The 19,012-nt window shown below is 44.9% G+C and overlaps 1 protein-coding gene across 3 annotated transcripts; it reads right to left on the bottom strand.

Annotated features, from left to right (window-relative positions):
- Window positions 1-910: 910 nt before the first annotated feature.
- prrc2a (proline-rich coiled-coil 2A) lies at window positions 911-18,781 on the bottom strand. Of its 3 annotated transcripts, none has more exons than XM_041955269.1 (17): window positions 18,659-18,781; window positions 15,013-15,164; window positions 13,422-13,599; window positions 13,156-13,252; window positions 12,991-13,072; window positions 12,724-12,867; window positions 11,984-12,225; window positions 11,647-11,735; window positions 11,234-11,385; window positions 9,924-10,026; window positions 9,618-9,807; window positions 9,314-9,406; window positions 8,535-9,081; window positions 8,113-8,369; window positions 7,618-7,927; window positions 6,235-6,457; window positions 911-5,848 (listed from the first exon to the last, which is right to left on the bottom strand). In XM_041955269.1, exons 2-17 carry the CDS (start codon window positions 15,125-15,127, stop codon window positions 2,797-2,799), a joined length of 5,874 nt encoding a protein of 1,957 aa, XP_041811203.1. In that variant the 5' UTR covers window positions 15,128-15,164; window positions 18,659-18,781; the 3' UTR covers window positions 911-2,796. The 3 variants fall into 3 exon arrangements, with proteins under 3 accessions (XP_041811203.1, XP_041811204.1, XP_041811205.1); XM_041955270.1 differs by lacking the exon at window positions 18,659-18,781 and adding an exon at window positions 18,462-18,564; XM_041955271.1 differs by lacking the exon at window positions 9,314-9,406.
- Between the last annotated feature and the right edge of the window lie 231 nt (window positions 18,782-19,012).

Raw genomic sequence — 19,012 nt, 5'->3', positions numbered from 1 at the left:
TAACTTTATTATAGTAAGACACTTCTCTGCTTGTACATTGCTCCCTTGAACTAAAAATGGCAACATTTGTTTGTGGGAATGTAAGTTGGGGTAGACAAAACTTAGATACATACCAATATACATACATGTGTGTATATTACGGTTCCATTAATAAAACCATAAATGCTAAAAACAGTTTGAACCACTCCAGGTACCTTGGTATTTGGAAACAGTACAATCTTTGAGTATTTTTTCTGGAATACACTACTTTTGTTTTCTTTTAACATGGGTACATAAAATAATGCGCACATCAACATTAAGATTTAAGGAGGGATGAAGGACTCTTTGAGCCAGTGTTAAGTGTACAGCTATCAATGTATAAACCAGTAACAGGCAAGGCAAGCTGCACCCATGGGTGTGTATTCATGCTAAGAAGTCAGTGAAAAAGAAAGTATGTCCAACTTCACTTGCCTGCTGAAGAATGTATGCTTAAATTACACACACACACACACGCACACGCACACTCACACTAAAATAAACCGGTGAAGTTCTCCACTGCATGTTCTTCATTTGGATGATGAACATGTACACACAGCTGAATGTATATATGTGGATGTATTTAAGAAACAGTAGAATTGTCTTAATAATATCGGTTAAATCAAGTGTGGGCAAACAAGGCAGAAAGTGCTTGCCATTCATGTTAACCCTCTGGTCCCCACCCCTTCCCGAGTTATTACAGACACCAGAAAACGCACACATGCCACACACATACACACAAGCACGCAGCCACATGCACAAATCATCAAATGCCCTACTCACAACATCCCAGAGACGATCTTCAAACTGTTGTCAGTATCAAACAAACCCCAACTTACAGCAGTGACAGAATTGATGCAGATGTATAAATCGATGTAGTTCACACTGGATGTTGTCTTCGGCCATTTTTTTTTTTTTTTCAAGCTGTGTGCCATTATATGTCTTTTGTGTATGATACAAACTATGTTTATGAGTGTGATCCTACATCAATCCCGATATTTCCTCGACACTCCAGGTCGGCATTATTTGTTGCGAGGGAAATCTTTGAAACCGTGTGAACTGTAGAAGATGACTTGCGTGACACTTTCATCACCCTTTCAGCATTGTCCTGAACTCAATCAGCGTGGGCTACTGGTTGCCACCGTCTACTGAAAACAGTCATCCCGAGAACACACACTTTGAAAAATACTTCCTCAGACAAGGAGCTCTTGGTAGTAGTCCTTCTTGGCGTGCCGAGTCTCCACAGGAGCACAGAGGAGGGGGTATAAGAGTACAACACTCGGCCTAGCTCTGTACTCTGGGCCCAGACAGAGTACCTGTCCTGTTGCATCACATGTAACTTGCCCAAAAACGATTAAAAAAGAAACAGAAAAGAAAGGAAAGAAAAGGAAAGGAGATAGAGGGAGACAAAAAGAACAGCAACCACTTGATTCTATAACAGGGAGTGCTTATTAGAACATAATCCATTACCTATTGAAGCATAAACAATTTTATGAAGGTCAAACTTTTTTCTTTATTCCATCATGACCTACATTTTCATTCCATAAAAATGGAAGTCAATGAGGAAATAATGGTTGTTAAATAAAGCCATCAAGCTATCAATACAGTCTTCATAGGGTAAACAAAACTCGTGGATGAGAAAGTAAAACTATTGTCCTTAGGATAACTTTGAATTTATGTGCAGAACTTCTGCATGTACGGATGTTACTACGATAAGGCTGACAAATCCTTTACTTCCTAAAAAGGACCAACCAATAGCTAATGAAATGTCAGAGCAGGTCAACAACTTAGGGGTTTAAAAAAGAAAAAAAAAAAATCACACCGTCTATCTGAACAAGCAGCAGAAACATTGATATTAAAGACAAATCAATGCGAGTGTAGGTGAGCACTGAGCAGTAGTACTTCAATGGGTATTATCACAGTAATCAGACACGTTTTGCAAGAGACCAGAAAGTCAGCAGGAGGAGGAATTGGAGAATTTAGTAAAAAGGTATTTTAATGACCTGCTTTTTAGAAGAAATAACACATGCCCCTAACATTTTCAAGAGGCTGAAACTTAACTAACACGAGGCCAAAAAAAAAAAGAAAAAGAAAAAAAAGACACAAAGAGAAAAAAAAAAAGTCTTATGTTACATTGTTCTCGTTAAAAGATGAAGCTGCACTCTTTCCCTTTGTGAGGGAGGTAATGCAGAACTGCACTACTGAATACCACCCAAGGCCAAAGTGTGGTAGAAATATACACAGGTACATAAATATAAAAATTAGCCCAATCCAAACATTTTTTCCAATTTCATCCCACATTTTCTCTTAGCACTCACACGACTGCATGTGTTCCATGTGTTTGTAAAGATGTCATATTTGTGCTTGTATATGTGAGTGTGTATGGAGCTTTGTGTGAATGTCTTCTGTCAAAACCACGTGCACCTCCACTGCAGAACCACATGCTTGTCAAATCCAACTGGGGTGAGATTCTTGCGGGAAGGTACGAGGGGGGGAGGGGGGGGGGGCACAACTGAACGGAGAGCAAGACGGAACAAACGGAGAAATTTACAATAACGGACGGTAGATAGTAGATTGATGCAAAGGGAAAGAGATGACCGTGGTGGGGTGGGGGTGGGCTTAAAGTGAATGTGAATATTATCTCCATATACTGTACAATACACAAATATGTTTAGGGATGCCAACAGATAAGCCATGAAATAATTAGCAAAAAAGGATTAAGATGTAAGAGGGTGGTTTTAATGTGGGTGGGGTTCATCTGAAATGTTTTGAAACATTCCATCACTTCCTATTTTTTGGGGAGGGCCAGTTGCCACGCTTCTCCCCGCGGTTGCCACCTCCATTACTGGGCCCACTGGAGCCACCACCAGGCGGGCCTCGTGGGCCCCTTCCTCCCCCTCCGCCTCCAGCTCCTCCAGCGTTGACCCTGCGGTTCTGTCGCTCCATGCCAGGACGCTGGCTTGAGAAGCTTCTTTTATTCGCTGAGGGCTCTTTTCCCGTCATCTCGCGCTCGACCACAATTCCTCCTCCGCCGCCCCCTCCTCCCCTTCCCAGGTGGTGGGGATGGTGAGAGGAGTACGACTTCCCTCCTCCTTCCCTGTCTCGGAACTCCGTGAAGTCGCTGCTCTCAGAGGCGGTCTCCCACTCCTCGTTGGCCTGGTCTGAGTTCTGATTGGTGAAGTCAGGGGATTTTGCTCCATGGCTGTGGTGGTGCTGGGCGTGGGTCTGCCCAGCATTGCCCTGGTTGTAGTGGTGATGGTGGTGGCTGTTTGAATTGCTAAGATGCCCACCACCACTGTTATTGTTGGTTGTTACTGTGGTGTTGTGATTAGCATTTTGGGGATTGCTTGGCATGGGAGCAGAGATGGGGGCTCCGTTACTGTCCTGAACTGAATTCAGGGAAGGAGAGGAGGGCCTTCCTCCCCCAATGACTCCCACTCCTCCGTTGATACGTGCGGCATTCTCTCGTTCCTTCAATCTGCGAAAGCGAGGCGGCTTGTCCTGCTGATGCTGGGAACGCCCGTGGCGGCGACGTCTAGGTGGCCGCTCAAACCCACTGGGAGGAAACCCACGGCTAGTGGGAAGAGGGAGTGCATTTGGCCCTCCAGAGTTTGATGTAGGGTTGGTTGAAGTTTGCTGGGTCACAACACCTCCATTTTCAGTGGAACCTAGAGTGGCCGGAGTTGCAGTGGGCAAAGACGGCTGAGGGGGATTGGACCCCTGACTTTGAGCTTGGCTCACATCAGCTATCTTGTCTTTCTTCTCTCCTCCATTGCCTCCCCTGCCCAAGTCTTTGGGTCCAGATGTTTGTGGCGGGCCTTGTTGCTTTCGGCCTGTGGCTGATGACTTTGAGGGTCCATGAGAGGCTGAGCTGGGTCCAACTCTGTGTCCTCCAGGTGTTCCTCCGACATTGCCACTGCCCCTGTAGATATTTCCTCCACCACTACCTCCACCCCTTCCCCTCCTAGAGGGCACACCTCTGGGAGTGAAGACCCGGGCCTGGGAACCTCTGGGTGGAGCAGATGACATGCTACTGCTGCTAGTGGTGTTGGTGTGATCGGAGCCATTCTTGGTGTTGGGTTTCTGGTTTTCATCTTTGTCTGAATGACCAAGGTCACTTGCACCACTCTCACTGCCAGTCTCTGAACCTCTCTCCCTCCTTCTCTTAGGGATTTCCTCATATTCTGAACCCTCACTGCGGGTTTCACTTCGGTTCCTGGCCCTGGCTGGGTTATGCTGGGACCGATCTTGACCATGCCTGCCACCACCCCCCTCAGCCTTGGACTCATGGTGGTGGCCACTGGCAACAGATGAGCGGTAATCTCTTCCGCTCCTGCCACCCATCCTGCCTCGACTGCCACCACTGGGCCCAGCAGTGGCCGTGTAGGTGCCACGGTAACCTCGGCCACGCCCGAAGAACTCTCCTCCTCGTCCGCGACTGGCTCTGCTGCCTTTGGCAGGCACTCCATGGTGGTGGGAGGTACTGCCTCCTCTCTCAAAGGAGCGGTCCCTGTCTCTCCTGGAGGAGGACCCTGAAAATCCTGAAGAGGTGGTGTCTACATCTTTGGGCCCTCTACCTGACCCTCCCCCACCTCCTCCTGAGGATCGTTCTTTTCCTCCATTCCTGGGTTTGGCTGTCTGGGCTGACTCATCTTTAGATAGAGCTGATGTGTTCTGGGAGACAGAGGAGGCTTCCTGCTTCATGGAGGTGGGTTGGCCACCATCTTGCTCTTTATCTTTCCCGAAGCCTACGCTTATTTTGTCTGCTCCATCCACATCACCCCCCTCTCTCTTCATTTCCTTCAGCACCGGCTTCTTAATCGGGCCGGCCCTCTTGTTGGCATTGCTGCCTCCAGTCTGGTTGGAGGGTTTGTGGTCTAGTGCAGTGTTGGAGCAGTCCTCCCCTCCACGGGAGTTGTTCCCACCTCCTGCATTGTTGGCCCTTCTACCATGAGAGGAACCTCCACCCGTGTTGCTGCTGCCAGGCCGTGGGCCCCACTGGGTCTCTGTCTTGTGCTCCCGTCCCCCTCTTTGGTTTGATTTAGGATGGGGATGCTGCTGCTGCTGCTGAGTATGACTGCCATGTTGAGAGGGAGGTGGGCTAGAGGTCATGGAGGAATGGGGAGCATATGCTGGGCCCGTTTTCTCCTGCTTCACATGGCCGCTACTGCCAGTGCTGCCACTGTTGACTCTTTCACCAAGACTGTGACCGATACCGGCTTCACTCTCTCTCTGGGATGGGTGATGATGCAGGGCAACTTTGACATTCCCATCTTCTCTGGTAGAAGAAGAGGAGGAGGAAGAGCATGAAGATGACAGGGAAGGTTGATGGATTGGGGGAGAGGAGTCTGTCTTCTTACCAGAAGCATCAACAACTCTGTCACGACTGTTCTCAGGCTTATGGGGGTGGAGAGGGAAGTGTGGCTGCTGAGGGTGGTGGCTGTGATGGTGGTGGAGGTGAGAGTTGTTCTCAACAGGGGGGAGATCAGCTCTACCGTTGCGATCGTAGTGAGGGTGTGGGGCTCCCCATATCTGGCCCTGCTGAGATCCTCGGGGAGGCCCTTCATCCTGGTGGGCGAAGCCATGTGGCTGGTTTCCCCTTTCACCTGCCCTCTGCTGCTGTTGGTGGGGAAGTATCCTTGCACCCTGGTCAGGGAAGTTGCTGTAGTTGCCCCGCCCACTCATGTAGTGATGAGGGTGGTGGCTGCCTCCCTGCGCCCCAACTTGAGTGCCAACAGGAGGTGGAGTCTGATTGGATGTCCCAGAATTGGAGCTGGGCTGCTGGATGGGTCCCAATCCACCCTCTCTCATGCGGTGTGGAGGAGTGTCGCTCCTAAGATAAAGAAGATGGAAAAAATCCTAAAATTTAAGTGTAATTTCACTTGTATCACAAAGAAAAAATATTTTTCCCTTGCACTTGGGGGTATTTTGAGCATATACAGTATATACAGGTTGAACACAGTATCATAAACACCTGCACATTTGAAAGCAATGAAATTGAACAAGTACCACTTTTAAAAAACTTAAAATGCTGTTCTCAGTATGAACAATAGATGATTTAGTAAACACTTGAAGGCAGGAAAACAAAGACATGAGAAAGTAAAACTCTAACTTTGCAGTATAATGATGATGATTACGAGTTATGCATCCAAAATGTTTTTTATTCGCCTTCAATATATTAAACTTACATCTCCCCCAGACTGACTTTTATATCCATACCTGGGTCCTTTGGCTCCATCATCATCCTCCAATGCCTGCTTCTGCCTGAGGGGGGATGCTAGCCCACGGCCCTCCCCTCCTCCAGGGAATACTTCCGGCCCCCAGGCCAGTTTAGGATCCATAGGGGGGGTCCCACGATGAGGGTGCCCTGGATGCTGTTGCTGCCTATCAAAGGGGTCCGAACCAGACCCCCCCGAATCAGACCGCTCACGCCCAATAAGCCCTGGCAGAGTGAAGAAATTTTTTTCAAGAAAATATCTGAACAGATGTTGTCAACAAAAGACATATTGACATATAGTTGGCGAAATCATCAATGTGACTACACAGTAATCACTTCAGCCTGCGTGCCACTGCACTGGCCCACCATACACATAAACTATGTTTTATAATACAGTAGTATTGTTTTGTTTTATTAGGTGATTGATGACAATGACTGGGACTCCCTAAAATCTTGACATTTCACCCAGATGGACATGGTTTTGCAGGAGGTGGCAGTGCACATTTCTGCTAACTCCCTGACCAAGTGCACATTGTTTTCCTATGATCTGCATATATGGGCTGACACCTATTTACATTAAACTGATCTAGTCTGCCTCTTAAGCCTGTTTCAATGCTTATGGGAGAAGTCTGCCTTCAGGACTTTCTCACCAAAGGCCTTGATTAAGTCAGGTGTACTATGGTACACTGCTGGGACAAATTCCAAGTATGGAGCAATTTGTGGTGGATTAAAAGGTTAAATACAGGACTTTCACCCAGGAGACTGAGGTTTAAGTTATTATCTTTAACCACAAGTTAAAGATGACTTCTTATTTTTAAACTTAGGTGGCTTATTTTCTTTTTCTTTTCAGATTTTTGCGGCAGAGCAGAAGAACAGATTAGCAGTGAAGTTGTCAGTTTAGCAGGAAAATTTTAAGGTTTGAGTCAAACAGACATGACTGTTCCTCAAATGAATTAATGAGGTGTTTGACCAGCTGACAGTTTGTAACTGACTTGATTGGCTGTTGAAACAGGTGACGTGCCTTCTTAAACCAGCTACTGGTCTTGACAAGCTGAGTCACAGATGATGCCATCTGCCAACTTGACTTGATCTGATACAGGCCAGTTAAAATCACTGCAACTTTTACCTGGAATGTTCTAAAATTGTTTTGTTCCTTTGTGAATCTTTGGTCTGAACTGAGCTTTAGTGTAGCTTCATAAATCCATCATCACAAAAAACTAAGAAAAAAATAATAAATCATTTCAGTTTGAAGTTGCAATTCCACTAGGTTTAATCTTTGGGTTAAGGCAAAAATTTGGTCAATAGGTTAGATAGGTCCTTTAGGTGTCAAGCACACAACACTCTTTAGGGAGTCTCCATATTGATTGAGCTGATAATCCACTCACCTGACGGGTGCATGCCAGCTGCATAGTAGTCCATTGGCGGAGGGCGGCCCTGGATCATGCGAGGGTCCATGTAGGGCATCATCATCCAGCGAGGGTCAAAATTCATAGGCAGGGGTGGGGGTCGAACCATGTTGCTGGGCTGATACAGGGGTCCACCTTGCTTGGGGCCAGGACCCGATTGTGGTGTGGAACCTGGTGAAGGACCCTGCGGAGCCTGAGGCTGAGGAGACAGCTGGCTTTGTGATGCCTGGCTGTGCTGCTGCTGTTGTTGCTGCTGCTGCCATTGCTGCTGCTGCTTCAGAAGCTGCTCCTGAAGAGAAATAAACGTGAAACAGAAAACATACAACCAAGCACGTTAAAGTTTAGAAATATCAGACATTTCTATTAAGGCATGCAACCACTGGTAGCCATATATGCCCCACTGGAAAATGTGGCAGTTATTTTTGTCTACAACAACCATTCAACCTGTTCTTAAAAAAACAGACAAGTCCTAACCTGCTGCTGCCTCTGAAATCGTGGTGGAAGAGACTTCTGGTATTTTGAGTAACCCTGGCCAGGAGGACCACCGGCTTGACGACCTGCTCCCCCTCCAATATTCTCAATCTTCACTGGGTCGACTCCTCTTTCACCTCCACTTCCTCCACGAATGTGAGGACTGCCAATGGTCTCCTCCTTATTTTCTCCCGCTAAAGGTACCTCCAGTGTGGGCTGCTGTGGCTGTGACACAGCTGGCTGGGGACACTGTTGGGCATCTGAACCAAGAAAGCAGGTTGTAGGGTTGAATCAGGGGCCATAACCATGAGGTGGAAGCTTTATTTGAACTGCCATACTAAACACATCAGAAAACCAAATCACATGTCAGTGATCCAAATGCTTCAGACCAGTCATCACTGATCATGTGTACCCGAGAAACTCACCTGCACTGGAGTCATAGCTGCTGTTGCTGCTGGCTCGCTGTCGGTCACCAACTCCAGGACTGGGCCCTGGCTGGACAGCCAGCACTGGGGGTTCCTCAGGGTCAACACAAGGGGATGGGGGCTGGCTGATGTTGGGGGAAGAGGCTGAAATAGATGGACTAGGGCTGCCTGCTGTGGCAGCCGTTGAGTTCCCATCAAGGCTGGGAGTTTTACTGCTGCTACCACCACCCCCTATGTTGCTGCCCTGCTGCTGTTGCTGCTTCTCATCCAGCCTCTTTAGCTTCTCTGCACAGGCTGCACGCCTCTCCTCCTCCATCCTACGTTCTTCCTCCTCACGGCGACGACGGGCTCGCTCCACTGCAGCGGAGATCTCGGTGGAGGATTGCTTCCTGCGCTGACGCCACGTCTCATCTTCATCATCCCCCTGGGCCCCGTGGACCAGCAGGCCCGGCTGGGGAGGAGGAGTAGGGCCTCCTGCTGCTGGCTGAAGCTGGGTGGGGCCAGGTTTCCCTGGGACTAGAGAGGCACCCTGGTTGTGGGGCCGGTCCTGAACAGTTAGAGAATATATTGCAATTTATTATACAGTTTTAAACTCAAAATGACATCACTGCAATCTTGTTGAGAAAAAAAGTTCTATGAATGATAAAAACAACTGCAGTAGAACTCAAGTGGCAAAAAACAAATGTAAAACTAAAGATGACTTATCCATAAGACCTGTGGGCGGAGGATGAGATAATGATAGAAATGATTTGTCTATGAGGCCCTATCCGGATGTCTACCTGTCGGTAAAAGGAGTAAGGCCCTTGTCCGAGGAGCGGCCCAGGTGGGGGGGAGGGCTGCTCCCGGGGACCACCCAATCCAGGCCTGCGCCCCTGTATACAGGCAGACACAGTTAGCCATGCTGCACCACAATAATCTACACTAACAAAATGCACACACTAACACATCTCTGCCCACAAATCAGTCTTTACTGAACAGTATGCACAAATTGTTCTGTGTTGTAAATCAGGACTTTACATCTTTTAACAGCATCTTAATGGCCTGTCTGAGCAACACCCTGTTGCTGCTGTTCATCACCTCTACCTGGTAGTTGGATGGTGGTCCTTGGCCTCCCCAGCCACTGCCTCCCTCCTCGGCCCATCCTGGCTTGCTGGAGGGGGGTTGGGAGCCATTGTCAGCATGAGAGGGAGGGGTGTGGCGGGAGTCTCCACCACTGTCAGAGGCTCGAGACCGCGAGGTTGCAGGGGCGGCATCCTGGGGCCTCTGCTGCTCACTGAGGACAAGAGGAAAAACAAGTTATTTCAAATAAAGTACAGTATTACTTTTTTAAGACAAAAAACTATACTGTCATAATTTTAAGTTATCACACACAGAACTTAGGTAACATACCGCGAGTCACTGCCGCTTTCGGTTCTTTCCTCTTCCCCCTCTTCATCTCCTTCATCATCACTGAACTTCAACTTGGCGGAGTAATCAATTTCCTCATGAGCTCCTGTTAAAGAAAAAGAAAAAACGACATCAAAGCCATGTTTGTACCAAACATTAGGATTTATACTATATCATAAAGGTGGGTGACATGGCCAAAATCTTCTATCACGTTGTATGGCATTTTATATTATGATATCCAAGTCATTTTTCAATAAATTCATTTAACTGAGCTGCGTCACATGCGCAATGATGTTTTAGTGTATCAATACTATGTGTATTTGGACGTATCCACAATGTAAATATCAACAAAAGAATTGGAAGCAATATACAGGCGAGCAGTAAAGAGTATGGAGCAGCTACACTCTGTGCAATGTCATGAACACGCCCACTAACTCACTGTATAGCAGGGTAGCAGTACACACACTGAGAATGACAGTGTGTAAATACAGCTTAAGAGACAGCTCCCACAGTAAAAACAGTATTGCCAAATCTACCGGTGGACATGTTTCAGCTGTTGTACTGTATATACCATCATACCACCCAACACTAACATGTTATACACTATTCATCATCCTTCACTTTGATAAACCTGATCCTCCACTCCGCCCTCCTCCTCCTCTGAGCTGACTGTAGTGACTGGAACACCCCTGCTTGGATCAGCAGGAAATATGATATGCAGAAACATCTGCAACATTAGAAAACATCAATCTCATCCAGTACCACTATGTCATCACCTCCTTAAACATTAACAGCATAAGCACTAAATCAACATACAATCCATTAGGCTACTTTAATGTCAAAACTAAATGGGACTTGTCTCTGCAGTTCTAGTTCACTACAGCTGTGCTCTAAATTAACTGAAAATGTTTCAGTCCTAAAAAGTTCTATACCTGTGTCATCTAAATGCCACGCACACAACATAACCAGTCGTTAGTTTTATGCATTCACGTGATTTTCTTAATGCTGTTGTGTGAATTAAATGTGATTGAAGATCAATTACATGTACATAACCTAGCACTCACTCAGTGTTAAGATTTTGATCATTTCTGTATTCTTCTAAACAACTCTAGAATTGTTCTTGAGTGCTTTTATCATGACATATTTGTCATTTTCCCTTCTTAGTTTTTCTGCAGTGTGAAATTAACCACTCAGGATCCAATCAGGAACCACTTTTTTCTGTAGATTTTGATCTAGTTCCAAATCAAGCAGGTTCTCCATAGCCAACCCTATCTATATGTTGTTTATTTGCATTCTTTTTTTTTTTTTTTTACCTGCCCAGCCCTCGTCTCCGTCATGGTCCAGCTCGTCTAGCTCCTTCAGGTCATCCTGCTTTAGGATAGAGGGTCGCTTCACCACCTCTCCGCCTGCGTCACGTGGGCCACCTGGAGGTCTGTTGTCAGGACCACCCTGCCCACGAGAGAACCTGAGCAAAGGGAGGGGGTTCTTTTGTAAGCAATATGTTGTGTGACCCAAAAAAAAAAGAGCCTTTTCTATGCATTTTGGCCTTTTGGCATTGCTTGTTTGAACAGGATTTTTTTGGAGAATGAGGGAAGAAAACCTCCATTTTAAAAAATACCTGTGTACATGTGAATGAAGTCTTTTTTTTTTACCCACTGACAAAAGACTGGTGAAAAAACTGTCATAAAGTAAGAATACTGCTTTCTGATTTTGGCAAAGAACATACCTTGGAGCAGCCCCTTCCCCAGGTGCAGGGTACCTGTAGGGCCCCTGAGGGCCATAGGGGGCCGGAAAGGGCAGGTAGGGAGGATACATCTTAAAAAAACATAACAAACAATAATGAATACATAAACAGAAATAATAACACAGAGATCAGGTTCAGATAGAAATTCTTTACAATCAGGAATTCATACAGGAGGCCCAGTGAAAGAAAAAAATGTAATGAATACAAAGAGCAGCACTGGACAATTTTGCAAAATAATGTTACAATATTGCAATCAGAATATGTTACAATAATTGGACCCTGAAATTACAAAAAAAGGAAAAGTAAGAGGAAAACTTACGAAGGGAGGCATGATCCCTCTGTATTGTGGGAACCCAGGACCCACAGGGGGCTGGGGCAGGGGCAAGGCAGAGCTGCCTGCGGGAGGGTTCCTAGGTGGCCCGTGGGACTGAGAGTTCGGAGGAGGGACCCCAGCTGCCCCATCCATCACCAGAGCCCCACCAGTGCCACCCTCCACTGCCCCCTCCCCAGACAGGGTGGGCGCCAGGGCTCGGCCCCCACCGTCCCGCCAACTTGTAACGTCTGATGACAGTGAACACAGAAGAGGACAGAGTGGCTATTAAGGTTTATGAGCACTCAATGGAATTAGACAAGATGCAAATCCATTACTTTGGAAAGATGGCACATCCTTTCAACTGAGACCCATGTCTGGACGTAACATTATGAATGGATTAAGTTTTGTCAAAATTTTAGGTTAAGAAATGGGAAACTTTTTTATTTTGCCTAATTAAATTCCCTAATTGAATTTGGTGTTGGCAAGCACATACCAACACCAAGCAAGGCATAAAGAAAAAAATAATACACTTTATGTATACTCGCTAACTAATAGCTATTTAAGTACTTGCTCAGCTGCCCTTTGTTATCAACTAAACCAGTACTCAAGATCTGAAGTCTGTTACATAATAAAGACCATGTGTACAAATAGGCAATACTCCTAAAAACAAATCTTGTGAGATCAGTTTTCTGACTCTCAATTAAATGACTTGATCAAATATTGGAGATAAAGTGGGCAACACTCACTCTGGGGGCGGAGGCTTGGTCCTGGCCCATACCACTGATCTGCAGTGCCCTGTTCTTTGCCAACTTTGTCCTGGTCGCCAGCCGCCTGCAGGGTGGGAAATTCCTCGCGAGAGAATGGCGACGGTTGGTTTGATCCCTTTCCACCTGCAGAACAGGAAGACAAGGAGAACATTTTTTCAGAAAGGGGAAAATGTGTAACTAATAGCTCATTCCAGAGAAATGATGTGAGATTAAAAAAAAAAAAGAAAAAAAGAAAGTAAAACTCACCATCCCCTTGTGTTCCATGTGTAACACTGGCCTGTGCCCAGGACCTTGCCCCTACGGCCTGGGTTGAAGCTGGGGCCAGAGCCTGGAAAAGAGAAAAGTATGATATGTAAACTATGGCTGCTACAAATCTCCATGACAAGAGTATGACTTTAATTCTGTCAGTACCTCTGAAGCTGGCGGGGTTCTCGGGCGGGTCGGTGCAGGTGTCGGTGAAGCCACAGGCTGCTGCGATTCCGGCTGCGGTGCTGACAATGCATCGGTACTGAGAGGAAGAAAAAAGTCACAAACAGGGCAGATATTTTATAAGATTAGACAGCCTCAGTATAAGGAAAATCTTAAAGTGTTTTTTTTCTACCCAACTGTAGTAACTTTAAAAACTGAAAGTCTAAAATTGGGTAGGATAGATTGGTTGCTAAAGGGGAGTTACTTACCTCTTTGGGTCGGCTTGTTCCTGTTTGCTTGCCCATCCTGTGCCGTCTTTGGGAACGAGCGAGACGTTGGGATCGTTGCCTTTGTTCTCCGCCTTCAGACTGGGCAGGTTGGCAGGGGGTGGCATACGCCGTGCAGAGGCAACTTTACCAAGAGACTGCAGGCCATGGCGGGGGGGAACTGATATGGGTGAAGAGAAAGGATGTCATTAGTACAGATGGACCACTGAAATCTGACACCAATTAAATCTACTGGGTGCAACGAGGAGCCTGATCACAGGGATGACGCTTGCTGCTTACTTTGCTGGATACACAATTAGGATGCTGAACAACCGACAAAGCAAGAGGTTTGGTAGTTTCAGTCCGATTATTCTGATAAATATGGATTAGAAAAGCACTTCTAGATGTTATTAAAAACCTTCAGTTAACCCACTTCAACTATACTTTATGGAGAAGTATTAGGATATGGATGCTCACAGGAGCATGGAAAAGCCTTCCGATTCTAAAAAGTGAAGCTATGCTCAACATCAATCCCTCATTTGTTTTGTTAAGGCTCAGAGAAACCACAGCAGTGCATGGCTTCACTATGTAGGAGGGGGGAAGTCTGTAGTTTAGAAACAGGGACAGCTGCTTAGATCTAGTGGGGAGCTTCTGAATAAAACATACACTGGGGACTCAGCACAGAAGTCAAACAGCGTCCACAAGTAAGCCTCTGTCTTAGGTCAGGCTCAGTGGCTCCAAGGTTCAGCTGACAAGCCAAGGCTCGAGAGCTATTCACCCTCCAGACCATGCATAATGTCTTCCTATATGGCTTAAGTTGTGACACATCCATTATGGAAAATGTTTTTTCTCTCAGACAGGTGCAAGGGCCTCTAAATAAGGGTAGAAAATATTCCTGATCCCTGAATAATATTAACAGTATCAGCAAAACCAGGTTGGCAGGCAGTTAAGAGATGCAGCATATCATCCATTTCCTGTATTGGAAATCAGCACCACAGCAATTAGGGAGACAGTAGGCTAATGCATCACAGTTGCAGTACTTGGTGTCTTGTCACAGCACAGCCAGGCACTTTTAATCACAACACCAATGAGCAATTCCAACCGCGATGTAGCAGATCTGCTACCTTAGGCTAGATCTGATCACTTACAAAATAACCGTTATAACCTTTGCCACAAAACAAAGCCATCTAGCAGAATTTAATAATGAATACCCTGGGTAGAAAGTCAAGAAAGACCATGACCCCTAATTTCCACCAGGTGCTTAATGTCCACGTTCTGTCCTTCACACATATGACAGTGTTGATCACTGCCATTTCAGTGATAGAGTGCATTTCCACTGGGTGCATAGCTTCTCCAAATCAGAAGTGTCCCAGAAGCATATCGACACTCAGCTACACAGAGAAAACCAGGGGAGTCTATTTTTGGCATGTCAAACTGCACAGAGCAGGTCAAGACAGACAGGAAGTCAGACACAGAAACGTTGTAGAGAATCTGGTAAATTTTCAAAATAAAACACCCTGTGCAGTCTCCTGATCAACCGCATGTGTGTTGAAAAAAAATGACAGTTTGAACATGACAGATCCAAGATACTCACCAACAGGCTTTTGTGTTTCAAGGCTCTTTCCTTTGTATGTATCAAACAGGTTGAGAGACGCATACTTGGTTTTGCCTTCCTTCCCCTTTGCAGTTTGCCCAGAGCGCTCTGACATTGCGCTGTCCGCTCATTGAGTATGGTGAGTCCTGAGACTGGGGGAGAGTGACAGCCAGAATGAGAGCGAGACAGAGAGATTTGACACCAGATACACACACAAAGTGAGAGTAAAAGTGTTGGTTGTGAAAGCATCCATTTAAAACAACTAGCAAAACAGAAACTGTTTCACAAATCAAAACACCCTGAATACATGCGCTCTGGATTTGATGGCAGTGCAGTGCTTTGCTGGATGTGTTTGGTATCATTAAGTACATATGCAGTAACTTACAGTAGAAGAGTGTAGAAAATGTGTTACTCATAGAAACAATAATATCACAACACACAGCTCTATGAAACATGATATATTACAAGACAATCAGTCATGACACATAGTAGACGAGTGGGGGACATATACTCACAAAGGGAAAAACAATGTTAAAAGTGGGGTTTCTGCTACTACTAAGGTGTGGCAGCCTCACTTTTCATGGGCACACAACCCTGTGTGGTAAGACCAAATGACGCTCCACGCAACATTTTCTAAATTTTTTCTTAGAAAATATTTACCCTCTGTATCACAGACTAAACATTCCTCCATTTCAACAAATTAGCAATCCTTAACCCAATGAGAGACACTGTTATCTCCTTTGAACCCTGTAAATCACACAGACAGTCAATAAAACTATATAAGTTTCCTGTTTCTATACATTGTGCACTTTAAATATATACACTTAAATATATACACTTAAAACCCATCTTTTAATGAAAGCATAAGTTTCAAAGACTAACTTTGGCAATCAATGTGGGCCAGTTTGGTAAACACATTTTGGCACGCCACTAATCTTGCCAAACAATCTGTGAATTTACAAAATCTTAGCAGTTTAGGGTTATATGAAGAATTATATGTGTTGAAAATTTCAATCGGACCAGGTGTGTTGTTGTCCCTTGGCTTTGTCACAGGGAGCAGCATCACAGACATGAAAGTGTCAACACAGTAATAACAGAGCATGTTTAACTGAAAAAATAATAACAATTAAATACATAAAATAAATACATCTGTTAAGACCAGTGAATGACTACCTAAAGCTACCATTCTGGTATTTGGGGGTGACCTGTTGTTACACATGCACGCACGCACGCATGCACACGACAAAACACTCAGCATGGCGTGTAAGAGTTATCATGGCAGCATCAACAGTCATGCAGCATTTCACTCCATTAATTCTTGTTCTGCTCCAGCTTCTTAGCAGGTGGACATTTGGTTAAGTAATGGGATAATTTTGGCACTGTTTTAAAAACTGATGTTATCTTCACACAAATGCCATTTAGGGCAGATTCAGCATAAATACAGTTTAATGTGTGAGCAGACTTAGTACAGTGTATGACTAAACACCTCATCACAGTAAACACTGTACAAAAGAAAGGGGGGGAAAAAGCTGAACCATGGTTTCTATGGCAACACATTATAAATGATATTCTTCTATGCCTTGCCTTGAGACAGGGTTGGCTCCATGGCAACTGCCAGGCCTTTAGCTTGAACTCATTTTACTGCACATCAATAAAACACACTGCGCAGACATCTGTCCAGAATGATTTGGCTGTATCCAGCAGGTTTAACCACTGCACCCAGCCCCCAACTCTGCCCAACTCCCATTAGGAACAAATACAGACAGAAAATGATTCTCCTGGATTATTATGCTACAAATAACATTAGTTGTTCCATTCAATATATTTAAATGAAGTTGAGAAATGGCGTAAGAAAATCCAAATGGTCCATGATCAAAAGAAACCTTTCAGAACTAAACAAAGACGTGAAGCATGAGGCTGTGTTGCATTGTTATAATACTGACCAGTGGATAATTAATGGAATTCCATGTCATAAAAGCTCCATCAGTCTTCAGAAACGTTAAACCTGGATAACTAGTCTACTTGAATACAGCAAGGCTCACACGACCAATGTGATAAACAACAGTGGTGCACGGTAACTATGTTAGCCAAACCAACAAATTCAAAGAGGGATGAATATGAAACCACAATGAAAACAACCCTAAAAGAGTCAAAAACAAAGCCAACTGCGTCTACTGTGCACTGATGAAACAAGCAGACTGACTACAGAGCAGCAGCACGGCACCGTGCCTCAACAGCCAGACGAGATTAGAAAATTAGGTCGTGGGATGGCTGGTCAACTACATGTTGTATGGGGATTAACGGGGGCCAGCAGCTACACTACCAAACCATAACTGCAGCAACGTATAGCACAACGGGGCCTTGTGTTGCTAAAGCTAACGATAAGCACTGCCCACATACAGCTAGTTCAATGACTCTCTTTGAGCGAAATCAACTGGTAGCTACGACAGCAGCAATCACAATTAGCATCAAGGATATAAACCCCAAACTGCCGAAGTTACCGACGCAGACGATATCTTAATTGTGGTGCTAACAAACGTTAGCAGGCTAACACGGGGCCTCAGTGTTCGCGTTGGGAGGGGGACTGCGTTGACGTTTCATAATGCATTTTCAACACCTTGCGGTAACATTAGCGTAATGCTCTTCAACTCTGTGGGGTGCTACGTTTAGAATCACACACTGACATCCCTAGTGGATGTTTTCAACCGACGATGTTGCTTATCTATGCTTCGTAGTATGCACAGGGTAAAGCAGAAAAAAGATTTTATTAGGAGAACAAAACAAAATGGCGGTGGAGATAGGCCCGGTGCATATTAACATTAACATACACCGGTTTTGTAGCATAAATATTAGCTCTAACGAAGCCAACTTGCCACCATACGGCAATTATATAAAGTGATGGGCGATATAGGCAGAGTAGTGTTGATTGTTTTGAAAGACATCGATCGAAACAAATATTCAGTCTGACTCACGTCAGTGTATCGTAAACTGACACTGTATTAGCCAAAGCTACCCGAAAAGCTTCAGTGTTACGTTATTCCAGGCAAACAACCTGCGCTAACGTTTTTCTTTTAATATTAATCTAGCAACGTACAGTCTTGGATCGAGAGCAACCAAACGTTATCTCATATATTTAACAAGCTAAATTAGCAGCCACTATAACTAGATATTTTCACAAAGCTATAACACGTAATCATTTAATCATTTGATATGACAAAGGTTGGCTAACACTTAGGTCTAGCTCATTATCTTAGTTTGGCTAACATTAGCTAGCTAGCAACAACAACCAAGACCAGCCACTGTCTTAAAAAAAAAATACTGCCCCTACACTAAACATCCTCTCTGGTAGGCCAATTCTGTGCCTAATAGTAATGATGTTATTTTCTAATATGATACAATATTACTAAACGGTGTTTGCATAAAACATGCAAAATTTTCCGGCCACTGACCTGGTCTTGTCCCGACTTGTCTCGAGGTTGTAACGCAGAATGAGGTTAGCTATGCTATCGCGTAGCTTTCTAGCAAGTGACCCAGCTAGCTAAGCAACGTTATCCTCCTGCATAGTCAAACACACAAGGTCTCTGCGGTAGATCGCACTATTATTAGAAATTATTAGTACTATATAGGTAGAAGATATTCAGCTTACTTGCACTCCTTTTCTTTTTTCCAAAAATAAATGAAAAGGGGAAAAGAAAATTGTAATACTGAGCTCGATCCGTCACCTAAAGAGCCGTCAACGGCTACTGGGTAATCTTGTGTGATGGAAGCCGTTTGGGACCTCAACGGTAAGAAAAAAAAATGCGACTCATATTCTTTAAAAATACTGGTCAGGTACAATTTCAAGTAAACGTTAATAGAATAATTTCCATTCCATTATGGATTCAGTATGAAGTCTAAGTTTAGACTGTTTTCACTTCGTTTTCACGTTTTTGACATAGTTGTCAGTGGTGTCATGATTCGGGATTACTATTGTGAGGAAGGTTGCAAACATCAACTTTCT

Source organism: Chelmon rostratus, chromosome 16 (assembly GCF_017976325.1).
Source record: "Chelmon rostratus isolate fCheRos1 chromosome 16, fCheRos1.pri, whole genome shotgun sequence".
NCBI classification, from domain to species: Eukaryota; Metazoa; Chordata; class Actinopteri; order Chaetodontiformes; family Chaetodontidae; genus Chelmon; species Chelmon rostratus.
The sequence above is the reverse complement of the archived record's forward strand: the minus strand, read 5'-3'. Positions and strand labels throughout refer to the sequence as shown.

Excerpts from the sequence above, each read along its gene's own strand:
- prrc2a (XM_041955269.1), bottom strand. The coding sequence starts at position 15,127 with ATGTCAGAGCGCTCTGGGCAAACTGCAAAGGGGAAGGAAGGCAAAACC. Across the intron at positions 12,868-12,990 it reads ACATGGAACACAAGGGGATG|GTGGAAAGGGATCAAACCAA; the intron begins GTGAGTTTTACT and ends CCTGTTCTGCAG. Across the intron at positions 11,736-11,983 it reads GAGGGATCATGCCTCCCTTC|ATGTATCCTCCCTACCTGCC; the intron begins GTAAGTTTTCCT and ends TGTTTTTTTAAG.